Source organism: Narcine bancroftii, chromosome 2 (genome assembly GCF_036971445.1).
Source record: "Narcine bancroftii isolate sNarBan1 chromosome 2, sNarBan1.hap1, whole genome shotgun sequence".
In the NCBI taxonomy this organism is placed as follows: domain Eukaryota; kingdom Metazoa; phylum Chordata; class Chondrichthyes; order Torpediniformes; family Narcinidae; genus Narcine; species Narcine bancroftii.
In genome coordinates this window covers 14,720,573-14,735,938 of record NC_091470.1, presented here as the reverse complement: position 1 = coordinate 14,735,938, position 15,366 = coordinate 14,720,573, and the positions used below count along the sequence as shown (strand labels likewise).

Sequence of the window (15,366 nt, the reverse complement as noted above, 5' to 3'; positions counted from 1 at the left end):
GCAAATATCTGGAAAAAATGAGTATTTGGTAAGTTGGACATTATAGAAAGCTGTTCAAATGATGCAAAACTGTTGTCAATAAAAAGTTCTTTGAAATGTTCAATCCCCAATTTGGACCAATCATGAAAAGCAAAATCATGTAAAGAAGGTTGAAAAAGGTGATTGGACAGTACAGGACTTGCTTGTGATACAAGCCCAGAGGACCCCAAGACCCAGCAACAATAGATATTCACCAAGACAAACGGTTACTTAAACAAAAATTGCTTTTAATTATCTTTAAACATGAAAACAGAATCACACTTTAACTATTACTATTAACTTAACTAACCTAACTTAACCCCCTTCTAATTCTAAGCGTACGCGTACGTAATGTGTGTGTATTAGTTTAGAAACGTTTTTTGATTCACAGTCCAATCTCACTTCTCATTCCTTCAAGTTCACTGATTGCAGGCAAGGACACAGAATTCAACATTTATGAAGTTCACCAGGCTTTTGTGCTTGAAAGGTAAATGGTTACCACTCAGGAAGGTTCTTGTCAGTTTTCAAAGAGAGAGAGAGTTGTTCGCTAGACACAAACTGATTCTTTCTAATCAGCTACGTCATTGTCTTGCTGAAGATACTTGCCCCATCAGGGTTTTCCAAATGATAACTTCTTTCCTTCAGGTCACCACAGAGTTCCTTTTTGTTTTGCTTATTTCCAGTGGAACATTAGGCTGCCAGTCCTCTCTTCTTGTATGAACCACAAGGGCTTTGACCAGGCTGAACTAAGCACTCTCAACCCATCTTCAATTGGGGTTTTTCCACAAGCTTGTCAGCTTGTCCTGTTCCAGTCCCAGCTGCTGCTGACTGTAGAACTGAATTTGCTCTTTCTCTCTATCTCTCTCTCTCTCTCTCTCTTACTCCCAGAGAAAAGCCTGTTTAACTCCCTCTGCTTGCAAAACTACATTACCCTTTTAGAAACAGCAAACTGCACTCAGCCTCTGACTCCAGACCTAATCCTCTGAGTTCTTTCATCTGTTGCTTTCCAAAACTACGATCCATTTGTAAAGTCTCTATGGGCACTCCCCAAAGCTTTTGCAAAGAGCCGGCTTGTCTGGCTTGAGCAGAGCTCCAGTACTTTACATGAGATCTGTTCTGAAGTGTTTGTATTTGACCCACACTAAGAAAACCTGTCACAATTTATCTCCTTTAAAACATATCTATATACAATATAAAATGCAACATAATCTGTCACAAAAGAGAAAATGCATGAACTACAAAATTTTTTCTGAACTGCACCCAGATTCTCAGCATCTTCCTGACCACAGGATTGTAATTTGATTTATTTAAAGAAAAAGGAAGTGAGGATCCGAGAAGTGCTGAGATGCAAAAGTTTTTAGCGGAATTCAACTCCATTGCTACCCAAACTGGACGATCCATTTAATTATGAAAATCTAACCAAGTCATGAGGTTACGTATATTGACCGCCCAATAATCTGAAATTAGGTAGCACCACACTTCCGTTCCTTTTGGACTTTTGAAGATTAACTTTATCTACCCTTCGACATAGAAGATGATAGACCTGAATCAAGTGACTCAAAAAACAATTTGGGAATGAAAATTGAGCACCAGTCCCAATCGCTGGAGCTGTAACCCCATTGCTCTAACCACTACACTAATTGCTGCCCTTTCCTTTTGTTGTCTTTCCTCCAGCTCTCCGGCCCCTCGTCTCTCCATTCACAGAGCCATTCCCCCACCCCACCCCCCTGTTTACTGCTGTGCCCTCCCTCCCTGATCCACCTCCTGACTTTGGGGCCGTGCTCCTCCCCCATCATTTTGATCGGGCGCCTACTAACATTTTTCCACACCTTGATGAAGGGCTCTATAAAGTACACTGTTTGATCAGCTGAGATTCTCCAACGTTGTGTTTTTATTTTTTCCATCCAACTTTGGTCAAGATTCCAACAAGATTTTGGGTTTCTCTGCATTGACATGTTTTAAATGTAGAACATTCGAGCACAGTACAGACCATTTAGCCCATGATGTTGTGCTGGCCCATGTCCAACCTTTTCCCTACCTCACATCCAAATCCCTTTATTTTTTTACATCCATGTGCCTATTTATAAGAGACTTCTAAATGTCGTTATTGTTCCAGCTTCCATCACCACCCCTGCTAACGCATTCCAGGCACCCACCACTTAGTGCTTATTAAAAAAGCCTTACCTCTGACACCCCCCTCACCCCACACACAAACCTGCCTCCACTCGCCTTAAACCAGTGGTTTTCAAACTTTCTTTTCTATCCACATACCATCTTAAGTATTCCTTATGCCATAGGTGCTCTGTGATTAGTAAGGGATTGCTTAAGTGGGATGTGGTGAAAGGAAAAAGTTTGAATCGTACTGAATTGACTCGCTATGCGCACTGTTTCCTAACTCTTTTTTTTTAATTTTTTTTTCACACCATAAACCACATTGACCATGATACATACATTTTCCTTTTCAAATATATACAGTGCCATTTTCTCCCCCCCCCTCCCATCCCACCCTCCCTACCTCCCCCCTCATCCATTTAAAGTACAAAACCTAAGATACATTAAACCAGTCAAACAATGTTGTCATTCAATAAAAATAAACAAGAAATTCCACTGAGTCAATTCTTTTCATTTCCTTCTCCTTTCGTTAATTTAGGTAGTGAATGGCCCCGGTAGGTTTTCTCTATTGTGTTTCATGTAAGGCTCCCATATTTGTTCAAATATTTCAGTATTATTTCTTAAACTATATGTTATTTTTTATAATGGAATACATTTATTCATTTCTATATACCATTGTTGTATTTTCAAATTATCTTCCAATTTCCAGGTTGATATAATACATTTTTTTGCTACGGCTAGAGCTATCTTAACAAATCTTTTTTGTGCACCATCCAAATCAAGTCCAAATTCTTTGTTTTTTATGTTACTTAGGAGGAAGATCTCTGGATTTTTTGGTATATTGTTTTCTGTAATTTTATTTAATATCTGGTTTAGATCTTCCCAAAATTTTTCTACTTTCTCACATGTCCAGATTGCATGAATTGTTGTTCCCATTTCTTTTTTACAACGAAAACATCTGTCAGATACTGTTGGGTCCCATTTATTTAAATTTTGAGGTGTAATGTATAGCCTGTGTATCCAGTTATATTGTATCATACGTAACCTCGTATTTATTGTATTTCTCATCGTTCTAGAGCATAACTTCTCCCATGTTTCCTTCTTTATCTTTATGTTTAAATCTTGTTCCCATTTTTGTTTAGTTTTACCATTTGTTTCCTCATTCTCCTTTTCTTGCAGTTTAATATACATATTTGTTATAAATCTTTTGATTATCATTGTATCTGTAATCACATATTCAAAGTTACTTCCCTCTGGTAACCTCAGACTGCTTCCTAATTTGTCCTTCAAGTAGAATCTCAATTGGTAATATGCCAGCACTGTATCTTGAGTTATATTGTATTTATCTTTCATTTGTTCAAAGGATAATAATCTATTTCCTGAAAAACAATTTTCTATTCTTTTGATCCCTTTTCTCTCCCATTCTCTAAAGGAAAGGTTATCTATTGATAACTGATTTTGCGTCAATATTAGTTTTAGTAATTGGTAATTTGTTTTATTCCTTTCTACATGAATCTTTTTCCAAATATTGAGTAGATGATGTAATACTGGAGAACTCCTACATTGTACCAATTTTTCATCCCATTTATATAATACGTGTTCAGGTATCTTTTCCCCTATTTTATCTAGTTCTAATCTCGTCCAATCTGGCTTTTCCCTTGTTTGATAAAAATCTGATAGGTATCTTAATTGTGCGGCTCTATAATAATTTTTAAAGTTTGGCAGTTGTAAGCCTCCTTGTTTATACCATTCTGTTAATTTATCTAGTGCTATCCTCGGTTTCCCCCTTTCCATAACAATTTCCTTATTATTTTCTTTAACTCCTTGAAGAATTTCTCTGTCAAGTGTATTGGCAATGCCTGAAATAGGTATAATATCCTTGGGAAAATATTCATTTTAATACAGTTTATCCTTCCTATTAGTGTTAGTGGTAAATCTTTCCAATGCTCTAAATCGTCCTGTAATTTTTTCATTAGTGGATAATAATTGAGTTTATATAGATGGCCGAGATTTTTATTTATTTGTATACCTAGGTATCTTATTGCTTGCATTTGCCATCTGAATGGTGATTCCTTCTTAAATTTTGAGAAATCCGCATTATTCATTGGCATTGCTTCACTTTTATTTACGTTAATCTTGTAACCCGACACTTCTCCATATACCTTCAATTTCTTATATAATTCTTTTATTGATAGTTCTGGTTCTGTTAAGTATACTATAACATCATCCGCAAATAAACTGATTTTATATTCCTTGTCTTTTATTTTAATCCCTTTTATATTATTTTCTGTTCTTATCAATTCTGCTAGTGGTTCTATAGCTAACGCGAACAATAAGGGTGATAGTGGGAATCCCTGCCATGTTGACCTGCTTAAGTTAAATTGCTTTGATATATATCCATTTACTGTCACTTTCGCCAATGGCCCCTTATATAATGCTTTAATCCAATTAATATACTTTTCTGGTAAACTGTATTTTTGCAATACTTTGAATAAATAATTCCATTCTACTCTGTCAAAGGCTTTCTTTGCGTCTAAAGCAACTGCTACTCTTGGCGCTTTACTCCCTTCTACTGCATGAATTAAGTTAATAAATTTACAAATATTGTCTGTTGTGCGTCTTTTTTTAATAAATCCAGTTTGGTCTAGATTTACCATTTTAGGTACATACTCTGCTAATCTGTTTGCTAATAGCTTAGCTATTATGTTATAATCTGTGCTAAGTAATGATATTGGTCTATATGACGTTGGTACGAGCGGATCTTTCCCTTGCTTTAGTATTACTGTAATTATTGCTGTTTTACATGAATCTGGTAAGCTTTGTGTTTTATCAATCTGGTTGATTACTTCCAGGAGGGAAGGAATTAATTTATTTTGTTCCTCTATTTGTAATTTTGGTAGTTCAATTTTAGTTAAAAATTCATCTATTTTGCCTTCTTTCCCTTCGTTTTCAGTTTGGTTTAATTGTTCATAGAATTCTCTAAAGTTTTCCTTGATCTCCGTTGGATTATATCTGATTTGTTTGTCTTTTTTCCTTGATGCCAATACCATTTTCTTAGCTTGTTCTGTCTTAAGCTGCCATGCTAGAATTTTGTGCGTTTTTTCCCCCTAGTTCATAATATTTCTGTTTTGTCTTCATTATGTTCTTCTCCACCTTATATGTTTGTAGTGTTTCATATTTTATTTTTTTATCTGCCAATTCTCTTCTTTTAGTTGTATCTTCCTTCATTGCTAATTCTTTTTCTATGTTTACTATTTCCCTTTCCAACTGCTCTGTTTCCTGATTATAGTCCTTCTTCATCTTGGTTACATAACTTATTATTTGCCCTCTAATGAACGCTTTCATTGCATCCCATAGTATAAACTTATCTTTCACTGATTCCGTATTTATTTCAAAGTACATTTTAATTTGTCTTTCAATTAATTCTCTAAAATCCTGCCTTTTATGTAGCATGGGGTTTAATCTCCATCTATACATTCTTGGAGGGATGTCCTCTAATTCTATTGTCAATATCAAGGGTGAATGGTCCGATAATATTCTAGCTTTATATTCTGTTTTTCATACTCTATCTTGCATACGAGCTGATAACAAAAATAGGTCTATTCTTGAGTATGTTTTATGTCTAGCCGAGTAATATGAATATTCCTTTTCATTTGGGTGTTGTTTCCTCCATATATCCAAAAGTTGCATTTCTTCCATCGATTTAATTATAAATTTGGTTTCTTTGTTCTTTCTGTTAATTTTTTTCCCAGTTTTGTCCATATTTGAATCCAAATTCAGGTTGAAATCCCCTCCTATTAATATGTTCCCTTGCGTATCTGCTATCTTCAATAAAATATCTTGCATAAACTTTTGATCTTCTTCGTTAGGTGAATATACATTGAGTAGATTCCAAAACTCCGAATATATCTGACATTTTATCATTACATATCTCCCTGCTGGATCTATTATTTCCTCTTCTATTTTAATTGGCACCTTTTTACTAATTAATATAGCTACTCCTCTTGCTTTTGAATTATACGACGCTGCTGTTACATGTCCTACCCAATCTCTCTTTAATTTCTTGTGCTCCAATTCAGTTAAATGTGTTTCTTGCACAAATGTTATATCAATTTTTTCTTTTTTCAGTAAACTTAGCAGTTTCTTCCTTTTGATTTGGTTATGTATTCCGTTAATATTTAAAGTCATATAGTTCAGCGTAGCCATTTCATACTTTGTTTATCTTCCCTTTCCGTTTCTCCATCATCACCTTTCCTTCTTATCCATTTCTGCTTTCTTGTTTTGAACACTTTATCAGACAACATTTCTAAAACATCAAGCATTTTCCTTATTCTCCTATTTAAAACTTCTTTAACCCCATTCTCCCCTCTCCCTCCTGAGTTGCCCTTTATCCCTTGTCGGGCAACCACATCTCCCCTCTCCATTTGGATTTGTGAATTCACTCGCAAAAGTCAACTGATTTTGCAGTGACCGTAACTCCTCCCCACCCAGCCCCCCCCCCGGAAAAGATTTCAATTTTCATATGTAGCAAAGGTCACTCTTTTAATTCCCTCCTTATTCCCTCTATTCCCTTTCCCTCCCTTATTAATTCTTGTCTATACTCTATATATTTTCCTCTAAATACAGATACATTCATGTATATACACACATATACCCCAATGCACACATGCATATAGTTCGTGGTCATTTTTACTCTCATTACATGTCTTCATCTCTCTGCTTGTTTTGTAGTTGTTCTGCAAATTTCCTTGCTTCCTTTGGATCCAAGAATAGTCTGTTTTGTTGCCCTTTTAAGTACCGCTGGGTACTTTAAAATTTTCCATAAGATCGTTTTTGCTGTATTGAACTCCTTCCTCTTCTTCAGGAGTTCAAAACTTATGTCTGGATAGAAAAAAAATGTTTGACCTTTATATTCCAGTGGCTTTTTGTCTTCTCTTACTTTCTTCATTGCTTTCTCCAATATATTTTCTCTTGTTCTATATCTTAAGAATTTTACTAAAATGGATCTTGGTTTTTGCTGCGGTTGTGGTTTCGGGGCTAAAGTTCTAAGTGCCCTCTCTATTTCCATTTCTTCCTGTAATTCTGGTCTTCCTAGGACACTGGGGATCCAATCTTTTATAAATTCTCTCATATTCTTGCCTTCTTCATCTTCCTTAAGGCCCACTATCTTTATATTATTTCTTCTATTATAGTTTTCTATTATATCTATCTTCTGAGCTAACAGCTCCTGTGTCTCTTTAACTTTTTTATTAGATTCTTCTAATTTCTCTTTTAAGTCCTCTACTTCCAATTCTACGATTATTTCTCGTTCTTCCATATTTTCCACTCTTTTTCCTATCTCTGACATGACCATTTCTATTTTATTCATTTTTTCTTCTGCATTCTTAATTCTTCTTTTTATCTCATCAAATTCTTGTAATTGCCATTCTTTCACTGATTCCATATATTCTTTAAAAAAAGATATATCCATTGTCTTGCCTTTCTCTTCTTCTTCCATTTCTTTCTGTTCTTCTTCTTCTTCCTCTGGGTTGACCATCTGTTGTTTCCTTGTTTTCTTTTTACCCTCTTCTTTTTTGTTGTCGTTATTGTCTGTGTTCTGCTCCTGTTGCTGTGTTGCAGGTGTCTCTCTCAGCTGTGGAGATCGACTCCGCAGCTGTTCCCCCCTCCCGTCAGTGGGTTTTTTTTCATGCGCATCACGCATGCGCGAGGAGTCGCGCATGTGCAGTACCGCACTTTTACTCGGCTCGGTGAGCCATTTTTGTAGTCCCGAGCCCGGGACTTCCACTGACCTGAGGGAGCGGGCTTCTCTCTCCGCGGCGGGTCTCCTCGGACAGGTAAGGCCTTCACCTTCTTCCGACGTTCTTTCTTCCTCTTTTCTTCCCGTTGTTTTCGACTTTTCTCTCCTTGCTGCCATTTTCTTCTCACCTTTATTTTTACTTTGTTGTAAATTTTAATCTTGTACCTTTGTGCTTTGTGTGTTTTTTTTTAACTTTTTGGGAGAGGGCTGGAATTCCCTGACCGGCCACTACTCCATCACGTGACTCCCAGTGTTTCCTAACTCCAAAGGAAATGGGCCAATGACAATTTTTCTCAAGCAAAATATTTCAGTAACAATTGGGTCTAGAGCAGTGATTCTCAACCTTCCCTTCCCACTCACATCCACCTTAAGCAATCCCTTACTCATCACAGAGCACCAATGGCATAGGGAATACTTAAAGTGGGATGTGAGTGGAAAGAAAAAGGTTGAAAACTATTGCCTTAAACCAATGTCCTCTGGTATTGGGAAAAAGATGTTGGCTGACCACCCTACCTGGGCCACCCTAACTGGTAAAAGTTGCCTCTCATCCTTGGTCGAGAAAAAGCCCCAGTTCTGCCAACTTTTTTTTGTCTTTCAGATCGTCCGTGGATCTGGAACATTCCTTATCTTCATGCTCCAGACACCCATGGGAATGTTTGGGCCCCTTCGTAACCCCCTGTAGATACAGAAAATTCTGTAACTGCAGTGCAGTTTTCGTGCTGATTTGTGGAATCTGCACAGCGTTTGTTTCCTAATTGTCGTGTGATTAACATGTGTTTATTTGCAGAATAAAATTTTTTGGAAGTACAATTGCACAGTTTTGCCAAATTTGTTTTTCGAACTAACCAATGTGATGTTTGTTTTGGTGGGTCACTTTGTCCATACAACATTTCCCTGTGAAGATACAACCCTTTTCCTTTGGAGATGGCCACTCACTCTGCCATCTGCACACTGGTTGGTTAATGAATGTTGGAAAACTCCTGAGAAATTAGGAGAATGGCACTTAAAATTGTGAGCTGCTACGATCTGAAGCATCCTACTTGCTGAAGATCTAGTCTTAACTTTGGAGAGAAATTGGAACGGCAATTGCTGGTGTGTTCAGAAACGGTGAGTGCACCTAATAAAAACCCCAGAGAGTTACGGAGGCCAGATCATTGCAGGTGTTTCAAGAGGAAATAGATTTTTGAGATCAGGGAACTGAGAGCAATGGGAAACTGGCTCAGAAGAGATGAGGCCTGGGACAGATTATCCATGGTCATTGGTTGAATCATATAGGCTCAAAAGTGTCAAATGCACCTCATCAGGACTCACTTCAGGATATAAATTTAAATGTAGACATACAGCATGGTATGAGCCCGTGCCGCCCAATTGACCTCCAACTCCCCCACACAGACACTGGGAGAATGTACAATCTCCTTACAGCGCCGGATTTGAGCCTTGTGGGAAAGAACTGGAGCACACAGAGGGAACCCACCACAGTCTCAGGGAGAACATGATAAGATGAACAACCCGCACCTTTTCCCCGGGCAGCAGTAGCAAATACCAGAGGATGTCTGTACAAGGTGAGGTTAGACATCAGAGTGGTGGGTGCTTGGAATGCATTGCCGGGGTGATGGTGGAGGCTGGCACAACATGGACATTCAAAAATACATGGATGCCAGATAAATAGAGAGTTATGGGCTTGAGGTAGGGGAGGGTTAGTCAGTTTATATAGGTTGGCACAACATCGTGGGCCAAAGAGCCTGTTCTGTGCTGTTATGTTTAATGCAAACTCCACACAGATAGTGCCCTAGATCAGGATTGAACCTGGGCCACCAATGCTGAGCTACCAGTTCTACCCACTGTGCTGCCCCCCATCCATCCCATGTGCTAAAACTCGGGTGCCTTTATTAAACAATATTTTTATATATGTCCTACATGCATACCATTTGTGCGTTATGTCTGGTTGTGTGTCTGCATGTTTTGCACCGAGGACCGGAGAACACTGGTTCGTTGGATTGTGCTTGTACAATCAGATAAAGGTAAACTTGAACTAGACTTAAATGTGAACGCGGCTTCAAGTTCAAGAGCACTTCAAGTTGGCGCAAATTGATTGCCAAATCTTTAATTTTAGCAAAGCCTAAAGTTAAAAAAACTGAGTACGTGGCTCACAAGTAGCATATCTCCATTCAAGGCAAATGCAATTCAGTAGGAAAAGTGGTCCATCTAATCATGTGAAGTTGAAGGTCAGGACAGATCGAAGAAAACCTAATTTTGCCAAATAAAAGCAAAAAGGTCCAAGAATAAAAAGCAATAATTTCCAGAACTCAGCGTCAGAGGACAAAGCATTGAAGGAAAAAGTCAAGTTTATTGTCATCTGATTGCATAAGTACAACCCGACAACATTACATAAAATTGCCTTCCATCTGCCGTGAGGCGGACTAAGAGTCGCCATTAGTGTCACCTGGTGCCACTTACTTACAGTACGAGAGAAAGAGAAGCAAAAGAGAGTCCCTTCAGAGTCACTGAGTGTCTGTGGATTCACCTCCAGCGCCCCCTACAGCCTCTGCAGCCCCACAGATCCATTGGCAACGCCAGCTCCAGATTCAAATCTCAGACATGATCAGGATGGCTGGGGCCCTTTGGGAGCCCTTCTTGCCCTCAGCACCCTCTCGAATCCTGGTTCCCGTAAGCCAGTCTCCTGCAGCCTTTAAAGGTTGAACCATTTAGTGCACATATACATAGACTTAAGGTACAACAAAGCAGGAATAGAGTCCTGAAGCTGTGCAATCAGCTATAATTTTATTGAATGATGGTGCAGACTCCAAGGGCTGAATGGCCTGCTCCTATTTTCCATGATTAAATTTCACATTTATTGTCACACTCCTGTTCGGCTCCGAATCATGGGTCTTCTACCGGCATCACCTACGGCTCCTAGAACGCTTCCACCAGCGTTGTCTCCGCTCCATCCTCAACATCCATTGGAGCGCTTTCATCCCTAACGTCGAAGTACTCGAGATGGCAGAGGTCGACAGCATCGAGTCCACGCTGCTGAAGATCCAGCTGCGCTGGGTGGGTCACGTCTCCAGAATGGAGGACCATCGCCTTCCCAAGATCGTGTTATATGGCGAGCTCTCCACTGGCCACCGTGACAGAGGTGCACCAAAGAAGAGGTACAAGGACTGCCTAAAGAAATCTCTTGGTGCCTTTGACCACCGCCAGTGGGCTGAAATTGCCTCCAACCGTGCATCTTGGCGCCTCACAGTTTGGCGGGCAGCAACCTCCTTTGAAGAAGACCGCAGAGCTCACCTCACTGACAAAAGGCAAAGGAGGAAAAACCAAACACCCAACCCACCAATTTTCCCCTGCAACCGTGTCTGCCTGTCCCGCATCGGACTTGTCAGCCACAAATGAGCCTGCAGCTGACGTGGACATTTACCCCCTCCATAAATCTTCGTCCGCGAAGCCAAGCCAAAGAAGACATACATGACATCACGCACCCCTGAGATTTTTACTGCAGGTGCGGCAGAATTTCTACTTAGCGGAATTGCAAAAAAAGAAAGATGCGTGAAATGTAGACAAACTGCAATGCAGAAAATAAGTATTCAATAATAACTAGCGTGCAAAGAGAGACCTTAAATGAGTCCCTGATTGAGTTTGTTGTTGAGGAGTCTGACGGTGGAGGGGGAGCCGCTGTTCCTGAACCTGGTGGTGCAAGTCTTTCCTGATGGTATCGGCAGGAACAGACCGTGTGCTGGGTGGTCTGGGTCCTTGATAATTTTTTAAAATATTTTATTTTTTCCAAAAATTTACATCGTAACATTTTAAATACATAATATATCAAACTTTTTCTCACAAACACAACAAAAAAAAACATAACAGTCCCTCCCCTCCCCCCCCCACCCCCCCAATACATACAGATCAATTCACCGTCAGAGCTTACGTATATTTTAAGTATATAGAGTACAGTTGGGGAAACTACGTTTTTGTAGATATATTAGTTACTTTTATTCCCTTGTTCCTTTTTAATACTGTATCTGGGCCCCTGTGGTCCAGGTTCAGCTGCCAGACCTTTACAAAGTGCCATATTTATTCTTTAGTTATATGTGATTTTTTTTTCCATGGGTATACAGCTGTTCATTTCTGCAGCCCATCCTGCTATGATGAGGGGGGAGTCGGGCTTCCAAGTGATCGCGATATATTTTTTCGCTGCGGCCAGTGCTATTTTTATAAATGAGATTTGATATTTGGTGAATTTGTCACTTATTCCCATGAAATTACCTAGCAGATATCACTCCGGGTTGCCCGTGAAGGCCACTCCTGTTTTCCTGGTTAATTTTTCTGCAATTTCTTGCCAAAATGGCCTCACTTCCATGCACAGCCATGTGCCATGTAGAAAAGTTCCTGTTTCAATTCCACATCTGAAACACATCTCTGATATTTCTGCTTTTGGTCTATGTAATTTCTGTGGGGTAAGATATAATTGGTGTCAAAAAATTATACTGAACCAATCCATATTTTGCATTTATAACTGATGTCGTACTGTCCTTACACCAATCTGACCAGCTTCTTTCTGAAATCACCACCCCCCCAAGACTGACTCCCATCTTTCCCTTGACCTCTGCAACCCTGGTTTTCCACTTTCACTCTGGAGAGCATTGTACATTTTTGATATAAATTTGGGTGTATTGCCCATTCAGACCATTCATTCCATTTCACTAATTTCAGGAGGGGTTAACATTGGTCCCCATCTTTCTCTTAAGAACGATCTAAGCTGGAGAAAATGGAAGAAGGTCCCATTGGCCACTCCATATTTGTGTTTTAATTGTTCAAAGGACATAAGAGTTCCTTCAGTCCAGCAGTCTTCAATATATCTTATACCTTTGAGGATCCCTGATGATTGATTCCACTCTTTGATGGCAGTGTTTCCTGTAGATGTTCTCGATGGTTGGTGAGAGTTTTGCCTGTGATGTCCACTACCTTTTGTGGGGCTTTCCGCTTAGAGGTACTGGTACCCCCATACCAGACTGCGATGCAGCCGGTCAACGGACTTTCCACTGCACACCTGTAGAAATTTGCCAAGGTTTTCGATGTCATATTGAACTTCTGCAAACCCCTGTTATTAAACAAGTTAAGAGTATCGAGGACAAATGGACAACATTATTGAGGTCTAAACAAACTCAGCGAGTCAAGCAGCATCCGTGGGAGAAAAAGAACGTTCGACCAAAGAGTTTCGACTCGAAGTACCGACCATTCTTTTTCTTCCGTGGGCGCCGTTCAATCCGCTGAGTTCCCTCCAGCAAATTGTGTTTGGCTTCAGATTCCAATATCTGTCTCTCCAGTAACCAAAGGCTAGCCCTATTGACACCTCTGCTACCGACCTTGGCCTCTGCAGTGGGCTCCAAAATGGCAAGTGCAGCCATTTCAGATGATACAGTCAAGAGTTGTCCAATGCTATAACAGAGGGTCGGACGGTTAGTGAGGCGGTTAGCGCAACACTTTTATGGTTAACATTGTGGTTCCTGATTGGCCAGGGCATCAAAGCATCAAAGAAGGCGGGGCAGAGGGGCTAAGTGGGAAAATGGATCAGCTCATGATTGAATGGCAGGGCAGACCCAATGGGCTGAATAGCCTATTTCTGCTCCTATGTCTGATGGTTAGATCCCCGAGTCAGTTAATTGGGCTCTGCAAATTGCTGTCAGTTTGTTGGTGATTGGTAGAAATCTGTGAAAATTGGTAGACCATGGAAAAAAAGACCTCTTTATCCAACTACTCCATACTGACCACATTGTCTACCCAGCCAAGTACCATTTTTAAATTGAATTCTAAATTTATTTATAACACAGTAGAAGCTGTTTCTGGCTTTAAAGCCCATGCCACCTAATTACATCCAATTAGCCTACCAACCGCATCCATTTTAATTCAAGATTGCTTTATTGACAGTCTGAAGCGCCTTATAGTCAGAGAAAGAAAACCAAAAGAGAGTTTCCCCTCGGTCACCGAGTGTCCGATGATTTGCCTTCAGCACTGCCGCAGCCAGCAGAATCCAGTCCCAGTTGGAGCACTCAGAAAAAGCCCCACGCAGACATGGGGAGAGCGTACGAACTCCTTACAGACATTGCCGGAGTCAAACCCAGGGCACTGGCATTGTAATCTTTCTTCTTCTTCTTCTTTGGCTTGGCTTCGCGGACGAAGATTTATGGGGGGGTAAATGTCCACGTCATCTGCAGGCTCGTTTGTGGCTGACAAGTCCGATGCGGGACAGGCAGACACGGTTGCAGCGGTTGCAGGGGAAAATTGGTTGGTTGGGGTTGGCTGTTGGGTTTTTCCTCCTTTGTCTTTTGTCAGTGAGGTGGGCTCTGTAGTCTTCTTCAAAAGAGGTTGCTGCCCGCCGAACTGTGAGGCGCCAAGATGCACGGTTTGAGGCGATATCAGCCCACTGGCGGTGGTCAATGTGGCAGGCACCAAGAGATTTCTTTAGGCAGTCCTTGTACCTCTTCTTTGGTGCACCTCTGTCACGGTGGCCAGTGGAGAGCTCGCCATATTGTAATAGTATTGCACTAACCGCTATGCTAACCGTGCCTGCATTCAGCCCATATCTCTGTCAACCTTTCTTATCCATGCAGCTGTTTAAATGCCAGCAGCTAGTGTGACAGAGAACTCTGTTCCGGGGGGTCGTACACAGAGACAGACAACTGGTGAAAGGCACCCTTTCCAGCACGCAGAGATGTCGGTGAGGGAACACTGCTGAGTGGCTCGTTCCAGGCTGCAGGAGTACGTGCTGAGGCTTGGCGTAGCCAATGCAAGGGCGCTGCGGGGAAGGACTACAGTCTAGAATCCTTCCGTTACCAGGCATTGAGAGACCGAGACCAAGCCCCGAAAACAACAGTGGGGGGAGAAATGACAAGGTGCCACAGGGCTAAATAGAGAACAATTGTACAGTGATGGAAATGTCATAATATGTCACTAAGGAATTGTTGTAAATAATTTATTGTGAATAAAGTTTATCTTTGTTAAAAAAAGTCTTTTAAACATAACGGCAAAGTTAGCGCAGCGGTTAGTGTGACGCTGTTACAGCGCCAGCAACCTGGGTTGGAATCCAGCGCTGTCTGTAAGGAGTTTGTATGTTCCCCCCCTCCATGTCTGTGTGGGTTTCCTCCCATGTTCCAGTCATACGGGGTTAATTAATTGGGTGTATTTGGGAGAATCAGGAAGGGCTAATTACCAAGCTGAATGCCCAAATTTTAAAAAAAATATAAAAGAGTGGGAGAGGATGAATGAAAAGTATATAAGATTATGAGGGGCCTGGATATGTTGGACAGCCAGCACCTCTTTCCTGGCAGCAATGGCCAATACTAGAGAACATCTGAGTGGAGGAAAGTTTAGGGGAGGTGTCAGAAGTAATTATTTTTTCCACAGAAGGTGGTGGGTGCCTGGAGGGCATTGCCTGGTGTGGTGGT

At 40.5% G+C, this 15,366-nt stretch overlaps 1 protein-coding gene across 6 annotated transcripts in view; it reads left to right on the top strand.

The window, feature by feature from the left end:
- tdp1 (tyrosyl-DNA phosphodiesterase 1) overlaps window positions 1–14,807 on the top strand; it is an 83,768-nt gene extending 68,961 nt beyond the window's left edge. For 4 of the 6 annotated variants that reach the window (XM_069915907.1, XM_069915908.1, XM_069915911.1 and 1 more), the window contains one exon: window positions 8,526–8,737. In XM_069915907.1, coding sequence (XP_069772008.1) covers window positions 8,526–8,599 — 74 coding nt within the window. In that variant the 3' untranslated portion in view covers window positions 8,600–8,737. Of the gene's footprint in view, window positions 1–436; window positions 499–8,525; window positions 8,738–14,532 lie in introns of those variants that run through there. The other 2 variants (XM_069915913.1, XM_069915912.1) reach the window with 2 other exon arrangements.
- The last annotated feature ends 559 nt before the right edge of the window (window positions 14,808–15,366 follow it).